The 25,479-nt window shown below is 44.9% G+C and overlaps 1 protein-coding gene across 6 annotated transcripts in view; it reads right to left on the bottom strand.

Moving 5' to 3' along the window:
- CTBP1 (C-terminal binding protein 1) overlaps positions 1-25,479 on the bottom strand; it is a 1,060,098-nt gene that overhangs the window by 539,552 nt on the left and 495,067 nt on the right. For all 6 annotated transcript variants that reach the window (XM_069632161.1, XM_069632164.1, XM_069632166.1 and 3 more), the window contains exon 4: positions 18,075-18,281. In XM_069632161.1, coding sequence (XP_069488262.1) covers positions 18,075-18,281 — 207 coding nt within the window. The remainder of the gene's footprint in view (positions 1-18,074; positions 18,282-25,479) is intronic.

Below are 25,479 nucleotides of genomic sequence, written 5' to 3'. Positions count from 1 at the left end.
AATGCCTCTGATTCTGCTACAATTTTCACTCTCTTTTCCAGGCAGGGACCAGTGCAATGAAGGAAACTGCACAGGTAAAACTGTTTGAGAGACAAGTTCTCCTTGCAGCAGGGGAGTAACGCAGAGAATGAGACTACTCTCCCCTGCGCATCCACTATATAGAGGCCACAACAGGGCCTCTGATATCACCTGTTAGAGGTGGGAAGATACTGTCACCCTCCAATTAGGAGATTACACAGGGGAAGAGGATTCCTCCCCTTCCTGTCCCCAATCCCCTTTTGGCCCTCATTTCCCCTTTCTCCCGGGTCACCATACCTGTGCTTTCTGCTCCTTCTCCTATGGAATAGGAGGCGGGCAAGGGGGGCTTGGCCCCTCCACCATCTTAAGCCCGGGAGCCTTTAGCCCCTTCTTTCAGGGGGCCGCGCCATATGCTTAATGTGTACAGACATCTCAGCCAAGAAACAACACTGAACCTCAGAAAATAGACAACTATTGGAGTCTCCTGAACGATTCAGAGTGGGAAGTGATGTATTCCAATGGCTAATATAGTTTGTCCTCAACGGTCACAAGGGCTACAGACAAGACGGATGGTTCCCTGGACGGTGTTAAGGTAAATACCAAGGGACCCCAAAAAAGGAAAAGAAAGCGTTCACAGGGACCTGACCATGGTGGAATAAGGACGGAAAACTAATAGAGAAACTTAAGCTACAGGAAGAAGATCGAAGTAGTCAAGACAAAGCGCACCTCCAGAAGAATAAACCAATCGGACACAATCCTAGGTCAATATTTCATAAATCACAAAGTCCAGTAACAGTCCAAGTCACGATGCGCACATGTGGTAGAAGAAAGAGCCCAGCCAGAGCCCAATGGCAGTTGGGTGCAGTAACTGGAATCTGGGCTATTCAAGAGAACCATGAAGATGTGCATCAATGGCAATCTATGAGAAGTGAAGCAGGGTTGCAGAAACTGTAAAAATGGAACTCACTGGGTGAAACTCACCATTGAGGAGCACAAATGCTTTGCTTCTGTGCTGTTGGACTGGAGGGTTTACTGGGTACAGGACAGGCAATGCAAGTGTTGCTGTAGATGCCAGGTAGTGGCTTCCACCAACGTTTTGCAGGTTCCCCAAAACCATCTATAGACATCTATCAAGTGGTCTAAGATTATCAGAATGATTTTATGGGTATGGATATTAGAAATTGTTCATTGACTTGAATGGGTACTTTATTCTAAAGCCGTTCAGGAAATTCAAATCCGTTTTTGATTATTTTGTCGAGGAGGGTGGTGCAGGCGACGGGGTTAATGTACTTCTAGAGGCAGTACTACACAAGGAAAACATTTAAAAGAGCAAATTGGTGTGGTGACATACCACCATTACCAGAGCACATTCAAAATACCCCAGATAGGATTGTTCACACTTGCACCATCTTGAACAGTCTATGTGCAGGACAGCAAGTTTTGGTTCATCTTCAGCATCATAAGGTTTTGTGATGAATTGAGGGAATTCGTCCCTTCTCCCCAAGAGGGAGATCCCCAGGGAGGTGTGCCCGCTCTGTAACACTCTCCCTAAGGGTCGAGTCTAGTGGGACCTCACTGGGAGAGACTCCCCCTTTGGGGACAAAGAGTCCTGTTCCTGTGAGGAATTCCCTAATGTCCTCTAAGTAGCTTATATGGACTTATCAGAAAGTTATCAGTTTCATGAAGATAAAATGAACCTATGTTGTAAACAGCAAGACTGAGGCTGTCCCTTTGAATCAGAGTCTCCAATGGACTGTGCCGAGGGTGCTTAAAATGGATGACAATCCAATATACCAGGGAGAGAAGATGGAAAGCCGAGCATATCAGATGAATGTACGTAACAGAGCCAAAGGAGGCAGAGTAGTCATAGAACGCAGAGCCTGCGTAAGCAAGAGCAGCACCTGTGCAGAACGAGAAACGCGGGGAGACTGGCGTGCGAGAACGGAAGCAATCCAAACTAGTTGTAACCGAGAGTTTGGGGGTGCCGTGATTATGCAGAAATCGTGGTGGGCAGCTGGCCTGCACAACGACGCTGACACCACCAGCGGGAGGAACCAACTCCTGAAGTGGGTCCCGGGAGCAGTTCTTCCCACAAGGCGGGAACGCGATGCATATGAAACAGATGTTGCGGAACATGAACCGCTGAGGTACCAACAAGCTGAGAGAGAGTGTTACAGGTACCAGTAACCTTACCCCTGAAGACAGAAGGTAATATGGGGACTGGGGACACCGGAAAGTTAAAAGGGACTATGTATGAGCTGAGCAAAACTCTTCCCAGTACTAATGTGAAAAGACTTGGAAACAAGCAGATGAATCAGGTTTGTAGTACTGAGATAAAGAGAAACAGGAAAACCACAGAACAGGAGAGGAATAGAATTGGAATCCTTTTTCACCTGAACTGTATTAATGAGATAAAGAGAAACCCAAACCCCACAGACGGGGGTAGAAATAGAATTGAAAGCTTAACACCTTAGAACTGTGCAAACGGGGTAAAAAGGAACAATAAACACACAGAAGGGAAGAGGAATAGAGTTGGAAACATATTGCCTTGGGAAAAGGGAAAGGTCAGACCATATCCCGAAGATAAGAAGGAACAGAAACCATAGCGAGACATTTGGGGAGTCAAGACGCGTGAGGTCATGAAAATAAATATACATGAAAAGCACCCTAGGATTTGAGCAAACAACCTTAGAGGAGAACCATATACAAGGGAGCCTGGAGTTCTACAAGAGAGAAGGAACTTGAGCAGACAAAATACTCTCTAAGAAAGAGGACACAGAAGTTTCCATTCCCCTAAAAGAACTGCAAAACCTAGTCCAAAGGATAAGCAGAGACTATTTGCGTATGATCTATTGCGTATGATCTATTGAGTAGAACAATATAATTAAGAAAACCCCTCTGAAGAAACACAGCATCCATGAGAATTTGAGTCACTTTTGTCAGATAGGTTAGATTAGGTCAGTGGATGGACTTTTTATGGACATTCACTCTGATTGACGAGCACCTTAGTTAGTAAAATAGGTAGAGAACACCCCACAAACATAGGGAAAGGTAGAACTTATTTTACTTTAAATAAACTATAGGGTACAAGTGTCTTCACAGCGTCCACGTTCTCCTCCTGATCCTACATAGTTTCCTACATTTCTGGCTAACCGAATTGTCCTTGTGCCTCAAATGATCAACCCTCTGCAATAAACAGTTTAAAAGTTGACACTGGCAGGAGGAAACAAGAGAACAAGAGATATTTAATTGCCAGCCTGCTTTGCGTTGGCCACTTCTCCATTGTACTGTGCCAATAAGGCAGAGGCTCTTTTGTGTATTATCTCCGAGATATTGCTTGAGCATTTTCAAAGCTGAAAATGTTAGGGCATTTGATGCAGTGTCTTGACTGCACACTTGGCCAAGCTTTTCCAAATAGGATGCAATGCTTTTGACAGAACTTGGAAAGCTTATGTAGAAAAATACAGACTTGAACTTATACTGTTGTGCTTATTACTAATAGATGAGCATATTGGAAAGGAGTTTGATTTCCACTGTCCTGGGAGAACGGTAGCATTGGTGTGGGTGGTACAGCTACAACTGCACTGTGATAAGCTATAAGACATACTTTCTCAAATAATGTTCTTCAGAAGTTGCAAGTGAGACCCTCATGCAGCCTTACAGATAAGGGGTGTATCGGCCACTTTTACTCTCTAAAAATGGGCAAATACTCCTAAAAAAGAAAAACAGGGGGTAAAAATACTCCCAAGAAAAAATATGAAGCTGACCAAGAGGAGCATGCCCCCCTGCTTTCATCCACACAGCTCCATTGATATGTTTGTACCAGTAGTACATGTATTGCCATAGGAAGAAACTGCTATTATTACTGCTTGATCCAAAAAGGAAAAAAAAATCTTTTTAATGTGCATTAATAACGATGTGCAAAGAAAAATGTAATACAGTTAAAACAATTTTACAACCAGCCTACAAAAGGGAGTAAAATATCCCCACTTCAGAATCATATCTGGAGCACTGCCTCATGTACTGCAATGTGCTCTAGGATCCACATTTTGTATTTTCCTATATCATCCACCAAAAGAGGCGAAACAGCAGACAATACGGGCCTGAAATATGAGCCAAAAATTGGGGAATAGATGAACTTTATGGGGAAAACTATCTACGTGGTTATCCTGACCTTTGTTTCTAAGTGCTTGTGAATTAGTATTCAAAATACTCTTTTTCCGCAATTTCCTACTCGTCATCACTATGTGGTCTTTGAACCAATGAGACCACGGCAACATATCACTGATGGTAGTGTTATCATTGATGTTACCCTGTGTAGCATAGCCAAAAGATAGGAGCTGGCTGAGCTATTTCATGGAAGCCTATTTCCTAGACATGGCTGACCCTGCTTCACAATTCGGTTGCATCACATACACGTTGATAGGTTTTTAATGTTAAAAGTGGCATTTGTGCATTATAGGGTTGAAATTATTCAGGTGGAATCTTCCTCGGTCAGGCTGAGATGGGGAAAGCCTTCACATTTTGCAATCTTCTTAGCGACTTTTGGGCTTTGTCATAATGGCTTAATGTCCGCAAATTGTTTAAAATTTGGCTTCCTCTGTCTTTTTTCAGGAAGTCCAGTACTATGATGTTCAAGCAGTGTCTAAAACAGGCCACATAGTTCAAATGCCATCCTAAATTACACACACATAAAGTTGCTACCATACTAGATCACAACCAAAAAACAACATTCAGTCCTTTTGTTCCAAGTCATCTAAAATCCTTGGCATTGAATACTACAACGCGGGTGTTCCACTGTGTGCACCTTCTCCATGGCAAAGACTGAAAGTGTTGCTTGCTGGACAAGGTGTTCTGTCTAGCAGTAGAGGTAGCAATGGTTTAGTCGCCAGTGTGTAGTTTCTTAAAAGTAGTCCAATGTGTCACATGTGTATATAAACTGTTGCCTGTCTACTGGTATACATGTTACATTAATGTTGTGAACGGTGGACTCCACAAGTGCCTTTTCGTATTGCCACTAAAAGTGCTATGTGAAAATCGGGCAAGGTAACTGTGGAAATATATGTTCTCCTAGGTAGCTGCCATTTTGGACAAACAGCTTTGATACATTCCCAGAACCCTTCAGTGACCACCAAAACGTAATTGAACTGTCAACATTTTGGTCATCTTCCAGTGGTAAAAAGAATCAAGGGATTGTATTTGGGATATTTCAAAAACTGCCTTGGTGCTAGTTTTCTTTTTAGGAAGTTGTTTAAGTGTGCTCGGCTCTCTAAGCAATGACTTTAACTGAGCAGGCGTTTCATCCCTGTTCATCCCTGTTCCACTTGGAGAGTGCAAGGAGCATGAGTCTTGATGTCCTGCTCACGTCTCAAGTATGTGTCACGACAGCTGCTTCAGCCTTTTCATCTTCTCCCTTGATCATAAATCATGTTCTTTCCAAAGAAGTTCCAGCAGCCGACCCACTTTTTGTCAAGGACTCAACTAGTAGCAGTGCTCTAGAGAAGATTTTGAAGTGGGAGTATTTTACTCACTATTCTTTCAAGTTGGGAGTAAAATGATTTTTTAGGGATTACAAATTTAAACCCAATTCCCAATGGGGGTATGTTATAAGCGAGTAAAATATGTTTCAACTGGGAAACGGAAATGTTTTTGTAATAATTATTTATTTGCACCTAATTATGCATGCACGTTAAAAGACACATGTTTACTTTTTCCGATAAGGCAGTAATAATAGCAGTTTCTTCCTGTGGTACTAAGTGCACTACTGGTCCAAACATATCCATGGAGCTGTGTGGGTGACAGCGAACATACATGGTCATATGTGTCTGTCTCCCATTTTTTGTGGGGAGTATTTTTGCTCCCTATTATTTTTTGGCAGTATTCGCCTAGTGTTATGGAGTAAAAGTGGGCTATACAACCCTTATCTGTAGGGCTGCCTAGTAGCCTCTGGCAGCCAAAGTGGACTGAACTGTACATGGCTGTCGTGCTGAGGAGAGCTCCCGCGATTGATGTTACTCTACCTGTCCCAAATCTCTGTGGCTTCCAGATTGGCCTTGCATAAGACAGAGTGAGAAATCGGAAGCCAGACACCGTCAGGAGGAAACCAGGTGGGCTGCATGATGAAGCAGTCTGACTGGCGCAATCAGCGATACAATGAAACATTGTCAGGGACCTGGTTGGAGTATCATGGTGAAAGCAATGACCCCCCCCCCCCAACGCCCAAAAGCAGACTCCAGGGAGTCTTATGCCTGGAGAAGAAATCGCTTAGTTAAGGGTAGGAAGTGCCTAGACAGTTTTATGATTAAAGCAGCATTTCTCCAGGCATTCCAAGCCCCTTAGGGGTCAAGATTAACTGGATTGAACTTTGGAGAGCACTCCTCCTGAAACAATACTTTCACCTTTGAAGGAACAGGTACTGCAGAGTATCTGGCTCCCAGCTGCTGCCAAAGACCCATGCCTTTCCTCACATCAGACCAAAACACTGGTACACATGTACCCGAAAGTCTTGCACCAAGCACCCTGACCACTGCCAAAAGGCAAGCACAAGTATTAAGGGAAAGCAGTTGGGTTGTTAAGGAAGGTTATACATCGGACAATGAGTCCCTTCATTCTACACCTGCCCCCAGCACCTGAGCCGTTGTGCAACAATGTGTGTTTTCATTATGGTTCGCTTTGAGACACCCGGCCTTGTGGTCTCCCATGAAGCACCGGCGGGTTTTTGATTTCTTCCGGGAAGGAAAGTGTACTGCAGATGGGTGTATGCTCTTATGGGGACATTATGCAGCCGCTCAAGTAGATCTAGCAAAACCGTGGCACTTAATTTCTTCCTGGTGAGCACAACATTCTCTGAAATTATTTTAAAAAATAATACATGAAAAATAAAGTACAAATAAAATATTAAGTAATAATTAAGATGAATATAAAAAACTTCATGAAAATTGCAACAGTGATACAAAATAAAATGTACATATCAGATATTAAGAATAAGGCAATTAATAAAATAATAATCAAAAACGAATTATCAAGGTAATAAAACGTAATTCATGAAAATGCAATACTAAGTAAAATGTATACTAGAAATAAGAATAACAAAGTTGCAATATCTCATGAGAATTACAACATTGATAAGAAATTCATATTATACACATGTAATACATGAAAGATAAAAACAAATACAAATAACTGCATAACTATTCAAAAAAATATATCATTACATAATGAAAAATAAATCAAAACAAGATTGACTTGTGACATTAAGGCACAACTATACTGAAATTAAATAATAAAAAAGCAATTGCAAACTGTAAAACATCAGATGTATTATATATATAGTTTTATAAATGTACACAATTAAACAAAAAAGTAAATTATTCTCATGTTATATTTCTTTTGTATAGTTAATACAGGTTTACACATGTTTTAATTGTTTTATTATAGGTTCTATTATTATACACATACTAATATGTTGTCCTTTAACTGTGAAGCCCCCAGGCATCCCGATCTTCCCGAAATAGAAAACAAAGGGCTTGGTAATGGCTAGCCTGTCAAATCACGGAAAAAAGAAAATGTCTAGGCAAACAAAATGGCTTCCAGTTCTAGACCTGACGTGTCACTGCCGCCTCCTCAGTTTTATTGTGTGTTTTACACTGTCCACGCAAAAAGAAATCATACATCCCAAAGGTCAGATTTAATCTACAATATTGAGACCCAGCCTCCATAACCCTTACCATCTCTACTAAAATTAAAACAAAGCCTGCCAGTAATTAACTAATTAGTTCTAATTAATGTATTACAAATGTTCTTGTGTTTTGGTATGAACAAATGTGTGTATCAAACAGCAGACAAAAGGATTCATCTAGACATTTCCAGTCACTCCAGGGCAATCACAAGAGAAAAACTGGAATTGGAAGCGATATAATGTCTTATCCTGCTTGCTGCCTGAAGTGTAGACCATGCGTGTCTCTATCATCCTTTGGAAATTAAATAATTTGTTTGCAAGAAATAATATTAGTGAACAGTATTTTATGAGAATATTTCTCTGCACCTATTTCCTTGGCTCAGCGAATATTACCTTAATGGAATGTGTTCTCCAGTCACAGATGTTTGAAGAGAATAAACGCAGCACCACCAAAGCACCTTTTATCACACTAGTAATAGGGTATAGGCATATGTAAAACTTCACAAACTCGTGAAGTGTTGCCATGAACTTTAAGCATGTTAAGGCAAAAAAAATGTATGTGCATGCTTTTAAAAGCATGTGGCGAGAGGCCGTAGCGCAGGGGTGTTGTTAGGTATGGAAAAGATCCGGGGCTACACTAATGTCGTGTTTGTCGGGACTCGGGGCTAGCTAGCCTTTTGGTTGTAGACCCTGAGATTCTATCCGGGGCTACAACCAAAAGACCCGGGGCTATAGCCCCCTATGCCCCCCCTAGCAGCGCCTCTGCCGTAGCGAGCTATCCCCTACGGCCTTGCTGCTTCCTGGGACCTCCTTTACCCCGCCTCCCAGACCTCCCTCCGGCCCTGATTGGTGCTCTGCACCGCTACCCTACGCAGGTCTACTGACCTGGTGCAAGCGGCTCACCGGAGCCACTGCTGAAAAATCCCCAGGGCAGGTGAGTTGTGGGCCCCCCAGCACCCCATAGCAGGCCAAAAAATGTATGTGTGTGCTTTTAAAAGCACGTGGCGGGAGGCCGTATCGAGCTCTCCCCCCACGGCCTTGCCATTTACTGGGACCTCCTTTTCCCCCTCCACCCAGAACATCCCTCCGGTACTTACTGGTACTCTGCAATCTTATTAAGGACACCCCAGGGCAGCCCTCTGCCTGGCAGCCCTTGTGGCTAAGGGCCCCAGGGCAAAGGGCGGTTCCCACAGAGGCAGCTCCAGAAAGTGTCTGCAGGTGTCCGCAGTGGAAGTAAAGGAAGACAGCAGCCAACACGCACCAACAAAACTAAGTGTGGCATGGGTGGGGGGTAGAGCAATCACTCTACTCCAGAAAGCCCTCGCCACTCTAGCTTGCCTCTCCATAACGTTGACTGCCATAGAATTACAACACGCATACTTAAAGAGATTAGTGACCACCAACCTAAATACATTCTTGGCTGCACCATAAATGTTGCACTACATTACGCACTAACATACTGCTATGTTATGTAATGTGGCATTTATATATCGCTTTACATATCATTTGTAGGTCCACAAAGCCAATATTAACTGACCTATAGACAGGTGCAATAATCATTAGCCTGCGCCGTATCTAGATAGGATTGTGAATGTTAGCATCTGCACACACAGAAGGAATTCTTAACCTTAGCGTGCGCCACATCTAGATGGAATTGTGAATGTTATCATGTGCTACACTTAGAATTGACAACATTAGCATGCGCCGTATCTGGATAGGATTGTGAATGTTAGCATCTGCACACACAGATGGAATTCTTAATCTTAGTGTGCGCCACATCTAGATGGAATTGTGAATGTTAGCATGTGCCACACTTAGAATTGACATTAGCCTGCGCCGTATCTAGATAGGATTGTGAGTGTTAGCATCTGCACACACAGAAGGAATTCTTCACCTTAGCGTGCGCCACATCTAGATGGAATTGTGAATGTTAGCATGTGCCACACTTAGAATTGACAACATTAGCCTGCGCCGTATCTAGATAGGATTGTGAATGTTAGCATGTGCTACACTTAGAATTGACAACATTAGCCTGTGCCGTATCTGGATAGGATGGTGAATGTTAGTATCTGCACACACAGATGGAATTCTTAATCTTAGCATGCTCCACATCTAGATGGAATTGTGAATGTTAGAATGTGCCACACTTAGAATTGACAACATTAGCATGCACCGTATCTGGATAGGATTGTGAATGTTGACATGTGCCACACTTAGAATTGACAACATTAGCATGCGCCGTATCTGGATTGGATTGTGAATGTTACCATGTGCCACACTTAGAATTGACAACATTAGCCTGTGCCGTATCTGGATAGGATGGTGAATGTTAGCATCTGCACACACAGATGGAATTCTTAATCTTAGCGTGCTCCACATCTAGATGGAATTGTGAATGTTAGAATGTGCCACACTTAGAATTGACAACATTAGCATGCGCCGTATATGGATAGGACTGTGAATGTTAGCATCTGCACACACAAAGCGAATTCTTGATCTTGGCCTGCGCGGTATCTGGATGGGACTGTGAATGCTAGCATGTGCCACACCAAGACGTAATCTTGAACATTATCCAGCGTCGTACCTAGATAGGTTTTAAAAATGTTAAGATACTCTGGAAGTTCTAATCTCCTCAGACCTCCCCTTCTCTAACCTTCTCACCACTCCTAGCTCACAGATTGATCCTGCTCTCCTGCTGTCCCTTCTCTCCCTCATTCGACTTCCTTGCCTCTCTCCTTCCTCATCTGCTTTAGCTCAGGCTCCATCTCGCATCTAGATAGAAATATGACTGTTAGCGTATGCCACACCTAGATGGAAGTCTTAAGTTTACGCTGCGCCACATCTAGATATAACTGTAAATGTTAGCATGTGCCACACTTGGTCGGAATCCTCAACCTGGCCTGCGTTGCATCTAGATAGAAATGGGTTTTCTTTGCATATGCCACCCTTAGATGAAATTCTTAAGTTTAGCCTGCACCACACCTAAATAGAACTGTAAATGTCTGCATGTGCCACACTTAAGAAGGAATCTGTAACATAGACTGCGTCATGTCTAGATAGAATTGTAAATATTAGCATATGGCACACTTAGATGGAATTCTTAAGTTTAGCCTGTGCCACATCTAGACATAACTGTAAATGTTAGCATGTGCCACACCTGGTCGGAACCCTCAACCTGGCCTGCATCACATCTAGATAGAATTATGACTGTTGGCAAGTGCCACACCTAGAGGGAATTCCTAAAATTAGCCTGTTTCGCATCTAGATCAAATGTGATTGTTAGCATGTGCCACACTTGGATGGAATTCTTAAAGTTTAGCCTGCACCACATATAGAAAGAACTGTAAATGTTAGCATGTGCCACACTTGGTCAGAATCCTGAACCTAGCTGCGTCGGATCTAGATAGAAATATGACTGTTGGCATATGCCGCACTTAGATGGAATCCTTAATCTTAGCCTGCGCCACATCTAGATAGAAATGTGATTCAATGATTGACATGCGATTCACCGAGCCTGGACCAAGCGTACAATCATGAATCAATAACCAACTCAATAACAATCTCACCCCTCTGCATACACCTCTCAAACTCTAAACAAACACAAACACAACTCTATAGCACAACAAACTGCACACACTTCACTACACTGCAACAACAAAACAAAAACACACATAGACCCGCACAACAGTACACAACGGCTACCGAACGGAAAGCACCCCAAGCCCAGCCAACGGGCCCACCGGGCTGAGGCCGCCAACAGCACATCACGGCTCCCTTGCACTTTTCCAGCTTATTCCTGCTAACTCACTCCCCTCCTTCCCTTTTTCCAAAGCGCCAGGGGACCACTCAGGTGGTGATAGTGCGCGGTACAAATATCCTTTAACATTAACAAAGTCCTAGCTTCAAGTACTTACTGTATAGTATGTATTTATTGATGAGGACATGACTTTATGGGGGCTGAAACAGTTAACTAACCAGACCCAAAAAAAGGAAAGGAGTGCATCAGTGATGTAGAGATTGATCTTGGGAAAGAACAAAAAACCCATATGAAGATCGAGTACTGATAACGAGTGAGTGTACTAAAAGTATCTCTGTATAAGTGCTTGTGTTTAGTGGTTGAAATAAAAGGGATTGGGACAGTGATAAGGCTTGAACTCAGAAACCTTGTTTGCTTGCTTCCCCTCTGGTGAGTGTTGGGACCTCTGCTATACCGATCTTCTGGCTTTGGTTTTATGGCTGGTTATGTGCCAGACAACTGTGCACCCGTGTGCATTTCAGAACGCAGAGTGACTTTTATTGAGGCAAGTGGGTGCTGCTGTTCAACACTGCAAATGAGGGCAGCATAGCCTGGGGTGAGTGGACAGATGAGCAATGGCAAGTCACACATTTAGATAGTGTGTTTATATGCTAGCAAATTGCATGAGTTGAGTGACCCATGAGTTTTAGTCATTATCACCTTGATTATATGCAAAACAATAATTAAAGGACATCATTGCTGCAGAGAATGTACGCGTGAATACCCAATATTAAGATATATGATTCATAATAAGCAGAGTAAAAACAGAATAGTAATACTAAGAACATTCTCATATGACCACTCTGTAGTACTGTGTTCAGCTGATTGGTGTCCCAATATGAACAGCAAGTAAAAGAGCACTGGTTGACCAACGAGGCCTAACTAAGGAAACGTCTATGACTTTTGACTCACAATGGCAGTACAAGGACTATATTAGCATTGATTGTCTAGGTGGGATCAAACTGGGAACATATTTGTAATCTTCTCTGGTCTCGATAAGTTTCTCTAGATCAACTGTCCCCTGCCTGAATATGCCCAGCAGGTTTTAAGCTCTGACTAGATAGCACTGCATTGGCATGATGGTATGCAGGTTAAACCAGGTCAATGACCAGCCAAACAAAATTATCAACAGAGATCATCAGTGGTTTAGAGTTCGATTTTAGGAAAGAACATTTCTAATACCCCATATCACCATTTGTAATTAATACTGTGAAAGGAGTCAAAATGATTTGTTGTTGCTTTACACAACCTTTTTAGCTTGGTCAGATTGTCCTCTACTATTCTGGCTTTAGATTGTTAATTCCACGACTGCCAATCAACATTTCCATCGCTTCAGACTAGCACCACAAGCAGTACTCTTGGTGTGAGCCTTACTGCCCCTCACACCTACTGGTACATATCGGACTTACAACTCCCATCAGTCAATGCACTTGTTTATGCACCACACAATGTATTATTTGTTCTCTTTTGACTAAAGAAGCCCTTCACACTCATTGGGGAGCGGGAGAACGTTAATTCCCATCATTTAGTGCAACACAAACTATGCTCTTGGTTGTGTGATGAGTCGGTGGGTCTCTTCACTATCAGTCCGAGAAGAAACTATGCTCCCATACCCAAATCAAGGAAGTTCCTGAGGGTTCCATCAATGACCCCTACTACTAACTCTAAACTACTGTATAGCTATATGTATTTTTGCAGGATAAATCCAATCACCAAAAATATGAGTACTGGGACGAAGAAGCCCAATACAGTTGAAAGAAGAGCGGAGAACCATAAACCACATACCAGTCCCTTGTTTGTATCTGACAACCAGCCAACCGATAACAGAGGACGCAAACTAAGCGTTCGTTGTTTGAGTAGAAGAGGCAGAAGCAGTTGTGGAAGTGGTCGAGAGAAGTTAAGGAGACGGAGAAGTAAAACCTGAGTGATAGAAATCACAGAGAAACCAACACCCGCAAAAGAACGGGTAGCGTGTTCACCAGCAAGTCAGTATATTTAAACAGATAAACATGGAGGACTGAAATGTGAACAAGAAAAACTTGTACCAGGAAATCTCTGCTGGCCGGTGCGGATGCCATCAGCAGATAACCAAAAGCGATCTAAGAGCCACCGTGGGGAAACAGAACGATCCAGGGAGCATTGGGTGTGCCTCTTTCGAAAGTGGGACGCCGGTATAAGGACAGTGGCAGCATTTTCATATGTGACATCCCACAGCCTCACAGGGAAGCAGGAGAAATGTATGCGAGTGCCGAAAATGCTTGCAAAGACCATGGCATAACGTGTCAAACAAGATCGTTCGAGAGGACGTCTAAAGGGAGAGTATGCTACCGGGATCGCTAACACAGACCCGGCATACAAGATACCACAGCGGGAGAAAAACTCACCAGACGGAGGCTACAGCATCTGGTGCTTACAACGTGTATTGAAGGGGAAGAGAAAACACGTTCTACATGATCCCGTTGCAACTCCGTAATCAGTAGAGAAGCAAAGCTCACAACAGACCAGTATCAGTAGGTACAGTCGGTGAGTGGACTGGGGGGATTGAAGGTGATTCTGATGGTTAAAAACCAGTTGGACAGCATGAAATGTTGTTGAAAAAGTAGAGTGGGACATCATCGCACATCTCCCCAAATAAAACAAATTGATACAAGTGGCTTTGACAAGCTACCTGAGGAAAAAGGCAGCGTAAATAAAGAGTGACATAAAATACACTTGGCAGGTTAGTGAACCAACTGTTCCGGGTTGATTGACAGATATACAGTCCACGGCAGGAAGATACCAGGCTGTAAGTCAAACTAGAGCCATAATATACCATTGCTCATACGCAGCACACTAAAGGAAAGACCAGAGGATGTGGATTGTCCCCCTCGGCATTGAAGTGCCAATCACCATGGGAAGAAAGTCACTTCCCCAACAGTAAGCAGTCCATCAAAATCTAATCTTGAGATTTCTGGAAAATGGTTTTTGAATACTTTTGATTTTGTTTTGTTTATTGAAACTTTGTGTATCGGAATTGAGGAAGGCAGAAAGAAAACAGCCGAAGGACACTTTTGTTTTCCCCTTGTTGCCTCTTTAGTAGCATTAAGAGTGGGTCAGAATAGGTTTTGGACACAGGATGGAGAACTTTATTGTGGACATCCTGACAACGACTGGTCCATTAGTTAGTTTTGTTGAGGCAGGGAAACCCATCATAGTGTTAGGTCTAGTGAGTCATTTTTCTAACCCCTTTTATTGTTTGAATAAAAGTAAATGGGCAATCTACCAACATTGTGTCTGTCTCTTAACTCCGACCACTCACAGTTTGCTAATGCTCTTAGGCATACTTCATCCTTGACTCTGAGCACTACACACTGTATTCTTGGTTCTCCTTGGACCGGAGCACACCTCCCGCTGTTTGGAGTGTGTCAGAACTAACACTCCAATCAGGCAGCCACCAGTACTGCTCTCGATATGTTTCAGTTACTCATGCCAAGCAACTCTTCACTTTCACTTGATGGCCCGTCTCTTCAGTCCCCACAGAGCTCCATCTCCACCAATGTCATGATAAAAGAGAAGTTAGACTAATCATGCAATTCTGAGAATGCCAGTTTGTTACAAAATGAAAAGTTACTGTCGAAGCATCATGGCTTAATGGAAGAAGTCCCAGCTAAAATGTTCTGTACACTGCTTGTTATGAGAAGGTCTGTTTGAAAAGACCTTTTTAAGTGCTTTCCTGAATTAAATGTAATATTATTGGTGTTCTATGTCCAGAGGCAAGATGTTACAGCGTTTTGTTCTTTATTATTTGGGAGGAAATAATATTGCCCCTTTCTTCCAATTTCTAAGTCATTAGCTGGAGTTTGCTGTCTGTTGACAACCTGAGGCACTCGGGTTGGTTATGAAAGGACAAGACTGTTGTGCAAGCTGCATGGCGTGTTTCTCCAGTAAGGCCAGTTTGTCAGTAATGTTCACTAGCAGAATTATTGACCAAAGCTTCATCATAGTGATGTGCAATTATGTTTGATGGGAGCAAATATCACATTCAAAGAATGGAGCCTCACATAGCCTCACTTTCACGGTTACAATGTATGTGGGCTTCCAGATGTGTTGGAAGACTCCTCTGATGAAGTCCACCACGGACTATGCTGGCTGGGGCTGATGGGGGGTTGAATTCCAAAGCATCTCGATGGCCACATAGTAACTAGCCATGAACGAAACAGCACATGGATGTGGGTCAGAAATGTAGGTTTTAGTTCAGCTATTTGTATAAGGCAAATAAGTATTTAGTCACATTATGACTCTGACTGTAATGTCTGACACAACTGACCAAAAAGAGCCAAATGAAAAGGTCTAATCCGCCCACAATCATCTGTCACTATGTAAATAAAGAAGTCAATTTAGGCTAAAATATTCATGCACCATTCAACTTTGGTTATGGTCCCCTTGTTGAAGGGAGATATCGTTGACCACGTGCAACTATGTATCAAGGATTTTACCAATGTAGGCAACATGCTGCTTGGACATAAGCATGAACATCTGTCAGTGCATGCAAAGACCTGGGATGCAAACATTCACAGGAGTCACTCGAAAGAAGTTCCTAACGAAGAAGTGCTTCAACTGCTTGCTCAGAAGCATAATGAATAATCAGCTACTCCATGGCTTGGATTAATGTTTGTAGGACAGATCTTCATTTGAAAAGAAGGGATTAGAACTAGAAAAAAGCATGACTGACATAACCTCTGTTTACCAAACTATACTCCAGAGGGTCCGGAGATCGCCCCATTTGAAAGTGATATAAACGACACTCACTAGAGTCTTTGGATGGGAGAAGGTCCATGTCTACGGTATCAACTATCAAAACAGAAATCTCTTTCAGATCATACGGTTCAGTGTTGAATTCTAGCACTTGCATCATATTCCTTAACACTGTCCACCTTTCCTAGATGCATTTAAGAGATGTACTTCATTATGTGAGGGCAGTTCTCAAAGAAATGAGGCCTCGTTGTGCAACTGCTAGGTTACCATCCTCTCTGCCTGTTTTGATTCAACACGTTAGACCAGGGCAGTTGCAAGAATTAGAGTCTGGCTGGTTCTGAACTTGGTGGGTAACTGGCCAGTGCCATGACATTAATTAGACAACTGTTCCATCGTGACAGCCTCAGGCACTGGTTGAAGGTCCAGAATCCCAACCAAAAATGGAAGAATCCACAATCATCACAGGTGGTGAAGGTCAAAAAGCAAACAAAAGTGAGAGGATTTCATAATCACAATGGAGTGCTGCTCACTTGAAAAGGTTATTTTAATTTATTGAATGATTTGGTCATTATCTTGAAAGCGGTAAATCTGAAACAATGGATAGGGGGTGTGTAGCCAAAAAAGACAGTGATGACTGCAGCTGACAGTTTATGCATTTTATGCACATCCGGGATATCAGAGCAGACTATATGTTGCAAGCAGGCAGATGGAAAAGTGCTTGCACATCGTGACACAAGGTCAATCTGCACTGGAAGCAAGAAAGACATGGTGAAGATAACACAGAGTGACACTCCCTGCTGGGATCAGAAATGCCATTATGGGTAACATGAACAGAAGAGATATGCGCAAGCCCCTAACGTGAAGTTGGCTGCCTTTGAGTGGACATTTCATGGTGCACAGCAGGAAAGTGGAGGAAGGGAAGGACATTTTACAGTGAGAGAGAGAGAGAGAGAGAGAGAGAGAACATATGAAAACAACTCTGGTCCCTACGTGTAATGCTGCTCCCCTTTGTGCACCAGAGGTAAAGGGAATTTGTATTTGTATTTGTATTTTATTGAATTTATGTAGACCTTTAATCCAAAGTGCTTTACATGAGAACAAGTAACATACAGCAAGCATAAAATGACAATTGAATCCCAACTCGAAAACAGTATAAAGAACAATTTACAATATTGCAGAGGTGAGGAGGGAGTAGGGAGGAGCAGAGGTGTGCAAGGGAATAGTAGATGTTAGTGGAGGTACGAGCGGGAGTAAGAGGGAATGCAAGAATGTGTGAGGAAGAAGAGAGGAAAAAGTAAGACTAGATGAGAGCAGGGGGTAGGGAGGAAGGAGGTAGCTAGGATGGAGAGGGTAAGGAAGAGCAGGAGTCAGAGGTGAGAAGAGAGGGGTAGGGAGAAGAAGGAGAGGACACGCAGGGTGTTAGGGAGGTGAGTGAAAGAGATAAGATTTTAGAGAGGAGCGAAAGGAAGGGTAGGCGGGAGAAGAGCGGATGTGAAGGAGGCGGTTCCAGTGGAAGGGAGCGAGGAGTTGGAAAGAGCGGAAGCGGGAGGGGGCGCAGGGTGGTGGAGGAGGAGGAGAGAGTAGGAAAAGGTTAGCAGAGCGGAGAGAACGAGAAGGGGTATTGAAAGTAAGAAGGGAGGAGTGATGTTCTATCTGTTCACAGTCACGTGATGCGCATATTCTGCTATCTAGTGGTAGCTCTAGAGTATTACAGTTGTTTTCTTTCAGTATTTTGAAGTGAAATTCATAAATAAGTCTGTGCTGATGTATGCTGTCACACACGTTCATATTTAAACAAATCAGCATGCCCAATTATGTGTTCAATAGGCTTTAATAAAGTGTACGTACCTAATCCAATGATGCCAAGGGTCTCGCCTCGGATCCTTGCTGCTCCCGAGGCTACTTCGCGAATCTGCTCTACGCTCTGCACTCTCGTGCCTTCCCGCAGCGCCTGGTGCAGCCACGTTGTGCGTCGGTACAAGTTCAAGATGTGGCACATTGTAGAATCTGCCGTTTCCTCCACGGAGGCTGCTGGCACATTACACACGGCAATACCTAAAGCGAAGCCAAACAAGGGTAAGCAATCACATACGCATTCGCTCACATGGACCGTCGGTAGAAGCAAACGTGCCATCTATGTTTGCAAAACAGAAATGTGCAGATATCTCTTCATCATCTATGCAATACAGCATAGGAGAATGCTGCCAATGCTTCCCAGGCACATACACGCCAGGGTGATACACAAAGGACTGAATCGATAAATCCAAGAATGCAATCATACTCATCTCTCTAAATCCCTTTGACACGACCCTCCAATATAGGTCCTCTCTGCAACCCCCACAAAGCAAAGCTTAAAACCAGGGACTCATTTTCAATTCCAAACCAACAACCAACCTCACAAAGAATGCTCAGTGCCAAGTCACTGCTTAAAATGAAAACCACACTTTCCTGGGAATGAACAATATGGTTGAACTAGAACAAGCGCTCATCTAGATGCACTTGCATTACTGTGACAGCCACTCCCCTTGGTCTCCCTGACTACCGCATACAATGAAATGTAATTAGTTCACAAAAGGGCAACCAGCATTGTGACTAGTCTTAAAATCAGGATCACATTTCCTCGGCCCTAAAATCTCACAACAGGCTACCTGTTCAACAGAATGAAAATACGTTGTACTTCCTCCTTTCCAACAAACGTATCCACTATCCGCCATTAGGAGAAGTATTGGAGTAAAATGTCAAAGACTGCTTTCCGACTCCTAGCAGCACGGAGCCCACCCGTGTTTTAAAACCTCGCACAGACTGCATAATCATCTTAACTATGTAACGTTTCAAAGAGATCTAAAAACAAAAAAAAACACTACTCAAAGTATCTTTTGCAGCCTTGCAACCCTTGAGGAGCCAAGGGATAGTCATTTGACCATACAATAATAATAATAATAATTTCGCTTTTATATAGCTCAGGTATCTGAGGCTGCTTATTATTAGCCACGGTGTGTGGTACTCATTTATTGACCTCAGAAGGATGACAGGCTGAGTGTGGCCCTTGCCAGGATTCGAACCAGCGTTAGCAGACTCAGCACGGATGTCGGCGAGCGCTCCACTCGCTGCGCCACTTGACCGGTACAAGGAATACAATTCTAATGTTGACCCGAAGCACAAACAATTGACAGAAAAGCAACCTATTATGATTGTAGTGAAAGGGAGACTGTGATTCCCTATACTACCATGTATGTGATGTTTGACTACTCTCCTTCTAGTTGGCTGAAGCTAAACTGTTGGCATAAGGCATATGGACAAATCACAATATGTAAATACCATTCTTTTTGGTTTTAGGGCATGTACATCGCAAACACAATTAAGACTGTTCAGTTGTGTAAGAAATAGTAAATATGGCTAATTAAACTACAACTAGTTTGTGCCATCATAGAACCCTATGGCATGGCTGAAAGTTTTTATCACCCTGTTCATTCATTAAACAAGCATTGGCAGTGCCAACACTGTGTGCTTTTGTGGAGGCATTGGAAAGGCGCGTGCCAGGCGCTGCCAAAGTTGTATTAACTGGCCATTGATGGTAGTAGGTGAGAAAATGGTGTGAGTGACTGGGCATCTAATAGCAGTGCCTGGCAAATGCCTGATACTTACATACAAGACAAACATGTGGGTTTTGCCAATTCTTGTTTTTAACATGACTTCAGTGAAGAACATGCATAATGCTTATAAATCGTGCGGCTGATTGCAGACCTGGTTAAGACATTTTTATTACACCAGTAGTGTGTTTATTCATTAACTCTCAGAAGACTGCTTAGAAAAACTGGCAGGTACTTCGAGTGCAAAGTTTAATAGCAAGGCTTCATTAAAGGGAGCTCAAAGATTTCCCATGAAGCAGTGTTTTGGTTGGTGGGCAGGCAGGAACTGGGTGGGAATGGCCATACGGATTAGCATGGCCATGGGTAGTCAATGGGTGGGCAAATAACCAAACACCTACAAGCTTTGTGTCCCTACTCATATGCTATTTCTCCCTACATGTGCTCTAATGCAATAGTTTCAGCTTATAGGTGGCACAAGCTCCACCTAATGGCCCAAACAAAAAAAAATCGAGTCCACATTCTAGTTCAGCTATATGCCTCACTATGTCTGGAATCCTTTCTTTGCAGCCTGTGGCAGTGGATTCATTGTGTCCTATCTTCTCCCAATGCAATGTTTACAACTGTAAGTGTTTTTTGATTGGGCTTGGTCAGAGTTTAATTTGCTGATTAATTGGTGTAGATGTGAAATGTATTTCAACATTTCATTCAGTAGGCTACACAATTTAATATTTCTAAACCAGGACCCAGTGCAGTTCAACGGGTTGCCTGGCCACCCCCAACGCACTGCACAGTCTAATATCTGCAGTGCGGTTCAGCTGAAAAGGAAGTGTTCTTCTGGCGCCTGACAAACAGGCTAATCAGTCTTCAACTAGTAAGAGAAGGATCTGGAATGGAATAGGGATTCACTCATTTCGGGTGCGTCCCTCACCTAGAAGAAGCCAAAAAAAGAGGGCGTGCTCGCCACACACCCGCCACACCAAGTGAGTACAGTTTGGCGCAGTGATGGAGAAAGGCTTGCTCAGCTCATTACTGGGGATGGATGCAAGTGAGCCTGGGTCAAGGACACAGTGGCCTGAACCATGCTCACATGCTACCCACAAACTATGAAGTATCAGGAGGGCTGGCAGATTGCTGTAGCACAGTGAAAAGCACCTGATAAGCAACCAATTACAAGGTAGATGATGGAGCTTCCAGACTACACAACAAGAGGCATCACATCAACTCCCAAGGACAAGAGTCAGCTCTGAAAGTGTACGATTGCTCCAGTAATGTAAGCCAGACTAGCATCATCAGGTATTAGTGAAGAAGCCTCCTCCATAATGAGGGGACAAGCCTCCAGGACAGGAGGAAGGTGCTGCCATTAGATACAGTGAAGACCAGCGTGCAAAGAAATTGAAAATAATTTTGGGTTTCTTGAATAATTATAGTTACTCACTGATGTGACTAGAGTACTCATAGTCCATAGTCCCCTTTCCTCCATCCTTGTGGGAGTCCTCCAACATGGGGACGGTACTGGAACCTTTGGCAGAGCAAATAGAGCTTCCCCTTTAAATCTAGTATAGCGCGTGGGGCGTAGCCTCTGGCGTGGGAGCATCCCGCCAAGGCTGCACCCTCCGGTGCCTCACCTGAGTCCCCTTTGAACATATTGGACGCTTAGATACCTGGCTACTCTTAGTACATACTACCCCTTGGCATACTAGCAGGGAAGGCACGTGGGACGTATGGAGGAAAGGGGACTATGGGCTATGCGTACTTGAGTCACTATGGTGAGCAATTTTAATAACTCATACGACCCCTCCCTTTTCCTCCACCTTTGTGGGTGATTCCAACGAACAAGAACATATAGTGGAGTGGTGATACCCTGCCTCATATTTAGGACGACGAAGCAAAACGGTTCTACATAACCGACTCATCAATCTCTGCATCGCGTCTGGAGCTGGTGTCCAGTGAGCAGTGCTTACAGAAGACTGACAGTGGCCCAAGTAGCCGCCCTGCTGATAAAATCCCAAGAAGCATGTCTCTGAAACGCAACATCCGTGGCCTTGGCTCTGACTGTATGGGCATGAATCCCTTCAGGAACAGGTTCGCCCATCGCCATGTATGCCTCTGATATGGCCTGAATCATCCAATGGGCAATGGAAGCTTGGGAAGCCTGAGAGCTGGGGGAGGAACCCCCAAAAATCACAAACAATGCCTCAGACTTCCTGAAATGTCATCCGAGAGAGATAACATTTGAGGACCCTCTTGAGGTCCAAGGAATGCAGGGCCCTCTCTGCCTCTGACTGCGAGTTTGGGAAGAACACCGGCAGGCAGATCTCCTGATTCATATGAAATGGATATACCACCTTGGGCAAGAAATTCGGGTGAGTGCACAAGATGACCTTGTCATTGTGAAACGTGGTGAAGGGCTTGCACGAGGATAACGCCTGCAGCGCACTAACCCTGCGTGCAGAGGTGAGAGCGACCAGCCAAAACCGTCTTTAGTGTCACCAAACAGATGTGCACTGGAAGCCATAGGCTCGAAAGGCTTGAACCACAGGGTCTCGGAGGACAGAAGGGGCCAATCAGGATGAGGCTTCAACCCCCCGAAGCCCGGAACTTGCGGAGGGTCCGTTGGAGCAAGGGTGTGGGCGTGAATGCATAACACCTACGGCTGTGCCAACAAATCTAGAATGCATCTCCCAGTGACCCCCGTCCTGACCGTTAGGCAAACTGGGGACACTTGGAATTCAGAGGGGATGAAAACAAATCCAGGTCTGCGAACCCCCAACTCTTGAACAAGGGCAACATGGAGTAGGTGTGCAACTCCCACTCATAGGTGTTGAACCCCAAGCAGCCCAGCTGGTCCGTTTCTGCATTGCTGTCCCCGGGAGGTGGACTGCTTAAATCCAAATCCCCTCCATCAAGGCCCATTCCTAGATCGATATCTCATCCATATAGAGGAGGGGCGAACGGGTGCCACCCTGCTTACTCAGGTAAAACATTGTAGTAGAATTGTGTGTCCATACCAGAACAGAACTATTCCTGATAAGGGGTAAAAACACTTTGAGGGCCAGGCCTTGAGCTCAAGCAGGTTGATATGAAGGAGGGCTTCCGTCCTGGATCATGCTCCATGAATCACATAGCCCTCCAAAGTAGCCCCTCAGCCCGAAAGGGTGGAGTCCATCATCACCACCAGGGTAAGTCCAGTTGGGTGAAGGGGGCTCCAACTGAAACATTGCCATCCATCACGAGCGAAGATCGGGCCGTAGGCGCATTGGTATTGGGACCCTGTCCGACTAAGACCCCATCTCCTGGTCCCAATTGGATGCGAGGTGGAGCTGGAGGCACCCCATCTTGAGGCAAGCATGCTGTACAGTGAGCACGCAGGAGGCCATCAGGCCCAGAATGTGCTGGAACCACCATGCTAAGGTGGTTGAGTTGGCCAGAAAGTGCCCCACCACCTTGGGAGGGAGAGGAGCCTCTCGTTGAATAGTACTGTTCCAAATCACCACTAGGAAGACCTGTTTCTGAGAAGGGCACAACTACGACTTCCTCTAGTTGAGGGAGAACCCCAGCTGATGAAGGATATCCGCTAATCTCTGGCAGGAGAGCACCAGCCTTTCGGGGTGACCCCTCCCTCACCAGCCAGTCATCCAAATAAGAGTACAAATGATGGACCTCCAAGCGGAGAAGGCCCGTCACTGTGTTCATCAACTTTGTGAAGACCAGAGGGGCCGAGTTCAGGCCGAAGGGCAGCACCTTGTTCTGAAAGTGGTATGACATAATCGTGAACTTCAGAAACATACAATGCGGTTGGTAGATGGGTACATGCAGCTACGCATCCTTGGGTCAAGGGAACACATCCAGTCCCCTGCACACAGACTCGGCTTTGGGCACAGGAGAAATCATCTTGAAGCGTTCCCGCAGTAAAGACAGATTTAGAAATGACAGGTCCACGATAACCCTCAGGCCAGCCAAGTTGTTCTTGGGTACTGCAAAAATCCTGGAATAGTCCACAGAGCTCCTGTCTGAAAGAGGAACTGGCTCTATCGCCTGCACCTCCAAGAGCGAAAGGAACTCCCGCATAAGAGCTGGGGACCCAATCTGACCAAGAGGAGGAGAGGATGGTAGAGGGATAGGAAGATAAAGACTCAAGCCTGTGGAGACTATGGACAGGATCCATAGGCTGTCGAAAAGAAGTTTCCTGGTGTCCGGGAAAAGAGTCAAATGGCCACCCACAGGCGATCTATGTTCACTGACCTTAACATCACCACTTCTTGGCATCAGAGGCGGGGGCAGAGGAGGGGGAGCAGAAAGGTCAGTGCAACGTCCTATGCTGCTTCCTCCTGTTGTCGCTGGATGACCTGTCCGGCCTCCGTGTACCGCGGTCCCAGAACCACTTGAACCCGGAGAAAGAGCTTTATTTGAACCCGGTCCTGCCCTGGGACTGAGAGCAGGATTTCTGTCCACACTTTGTCAGGATGGCCAAGGACTTGGCGGTGTGAGTGGATGTTTTCTTCTTTGTCAACTCGTCATCAGTTGACAAATGAAAAGGGTCCATGCCCATCCAGCATCCGCTCCTGCACGTCGGATGAAAACTTAGTGGCGTGCATCTACGCCGTCCTTCTCATCTTGACACCAAGGCACGACCCTCTGCTGGCTGTGTTGATGTGGGAGACCGAAGACTCCATGAGGCCCTGCGCAATGGCCTGGGCATCTGCCAGACCAGCCTTGAAGGAAGCTTGCTTGTCCGAAGGGAGGTCAGGCAGAAATTCCCTGTGCTCCCGCCACAGCTCCTGGTTAGCCGCGGCCAAGAGGGCGTCTGTGTTGGCTTGCTGCAGATGTAGTCCTGAGATGGAATAACAGCATGTTCCCAAAAACCCGAGAGGCAACTGGAGACCAGAAGCCTATACTGTACAATCCGCTGCCGTTTGCAGAGGGAAGGGACTTGGGATCATCCTGCAAAGCCCATTCAAAGAGCGAAAGCATGGGCGGGCCTTGAGTTGAATCCAAGATGGCCGCCAGAACTGGCAGGCTCCGCCACGTGCCCCTCTGCCATTTTAATACCATGCGCCACGCCCTGGCTGGGAGGGCACAGATGTCCTGAGCCACGAGAGGCCTCAGACATGGGAGGATACAGCTTGAGTCTTGCACCCAAAGTAGAAGTGTCAACCTCAGAGATCACTGGTAGGTGCTGAGCCATCAGCAGGCCGACTGGTAGTCTTAATGCCCTGACTCACGACCTCGGAGTTTAGGCTGGACACCCTGAGCACCTGTGCAGGTAGCCAAGCTGGATCGGGCCGATTGACAGACCCTTGGAGGTGGCACTCGACTTACCCCCTGGGGTTGAAGAGGACAAACTAGATTGCCCTTCCGAGGACAGCCTGGTAGGGCCCCTGATCTGGACCCGGAGCATCCGGAAGAGCCCTTTGGAGCCGGTAGCTTTAGGGGCCTCTGGCCTACCAGAATCTGAAAATGAGGTACCCCGATCTGTGGGAATCCCGGGGGAAGGCAGTCACCACCCTATGGAGCCATGCTGAACAGACGGGCTACCTTGTCTTGACGAGAGGGTCTGGAGACAAAGTCCTTAAGGTGGGGGTGGAGGAGAAGTGTGGAAGATCTCCCTCCACTGTGACAACTGATTTTTCAATACCCTGTGACTGAGAGTGCTGCAAGCCGCA

This window comes from Ambystoma mexicanum, chromosome 6q, assembly GCF_040938575.1.
Source record: "Ambystoma mexicanum isolate Mex_15411 chromosome 6q, UKY_AmexF1_1, whole genome shotgun sequence".
In the NCBI taxonomy this organism is placed as follows: Eukaryota; Metazoa; Chordata; class Amphibia; order Caudata; family Ambystomatidae; genus Ambystoma; species Ambystoma mexicanum.
The sequence above is the reverse complement of the archived record's forward strand: the minus strand, read 5'-3'. Positions and strand labels throughout refer to the sequence as shown.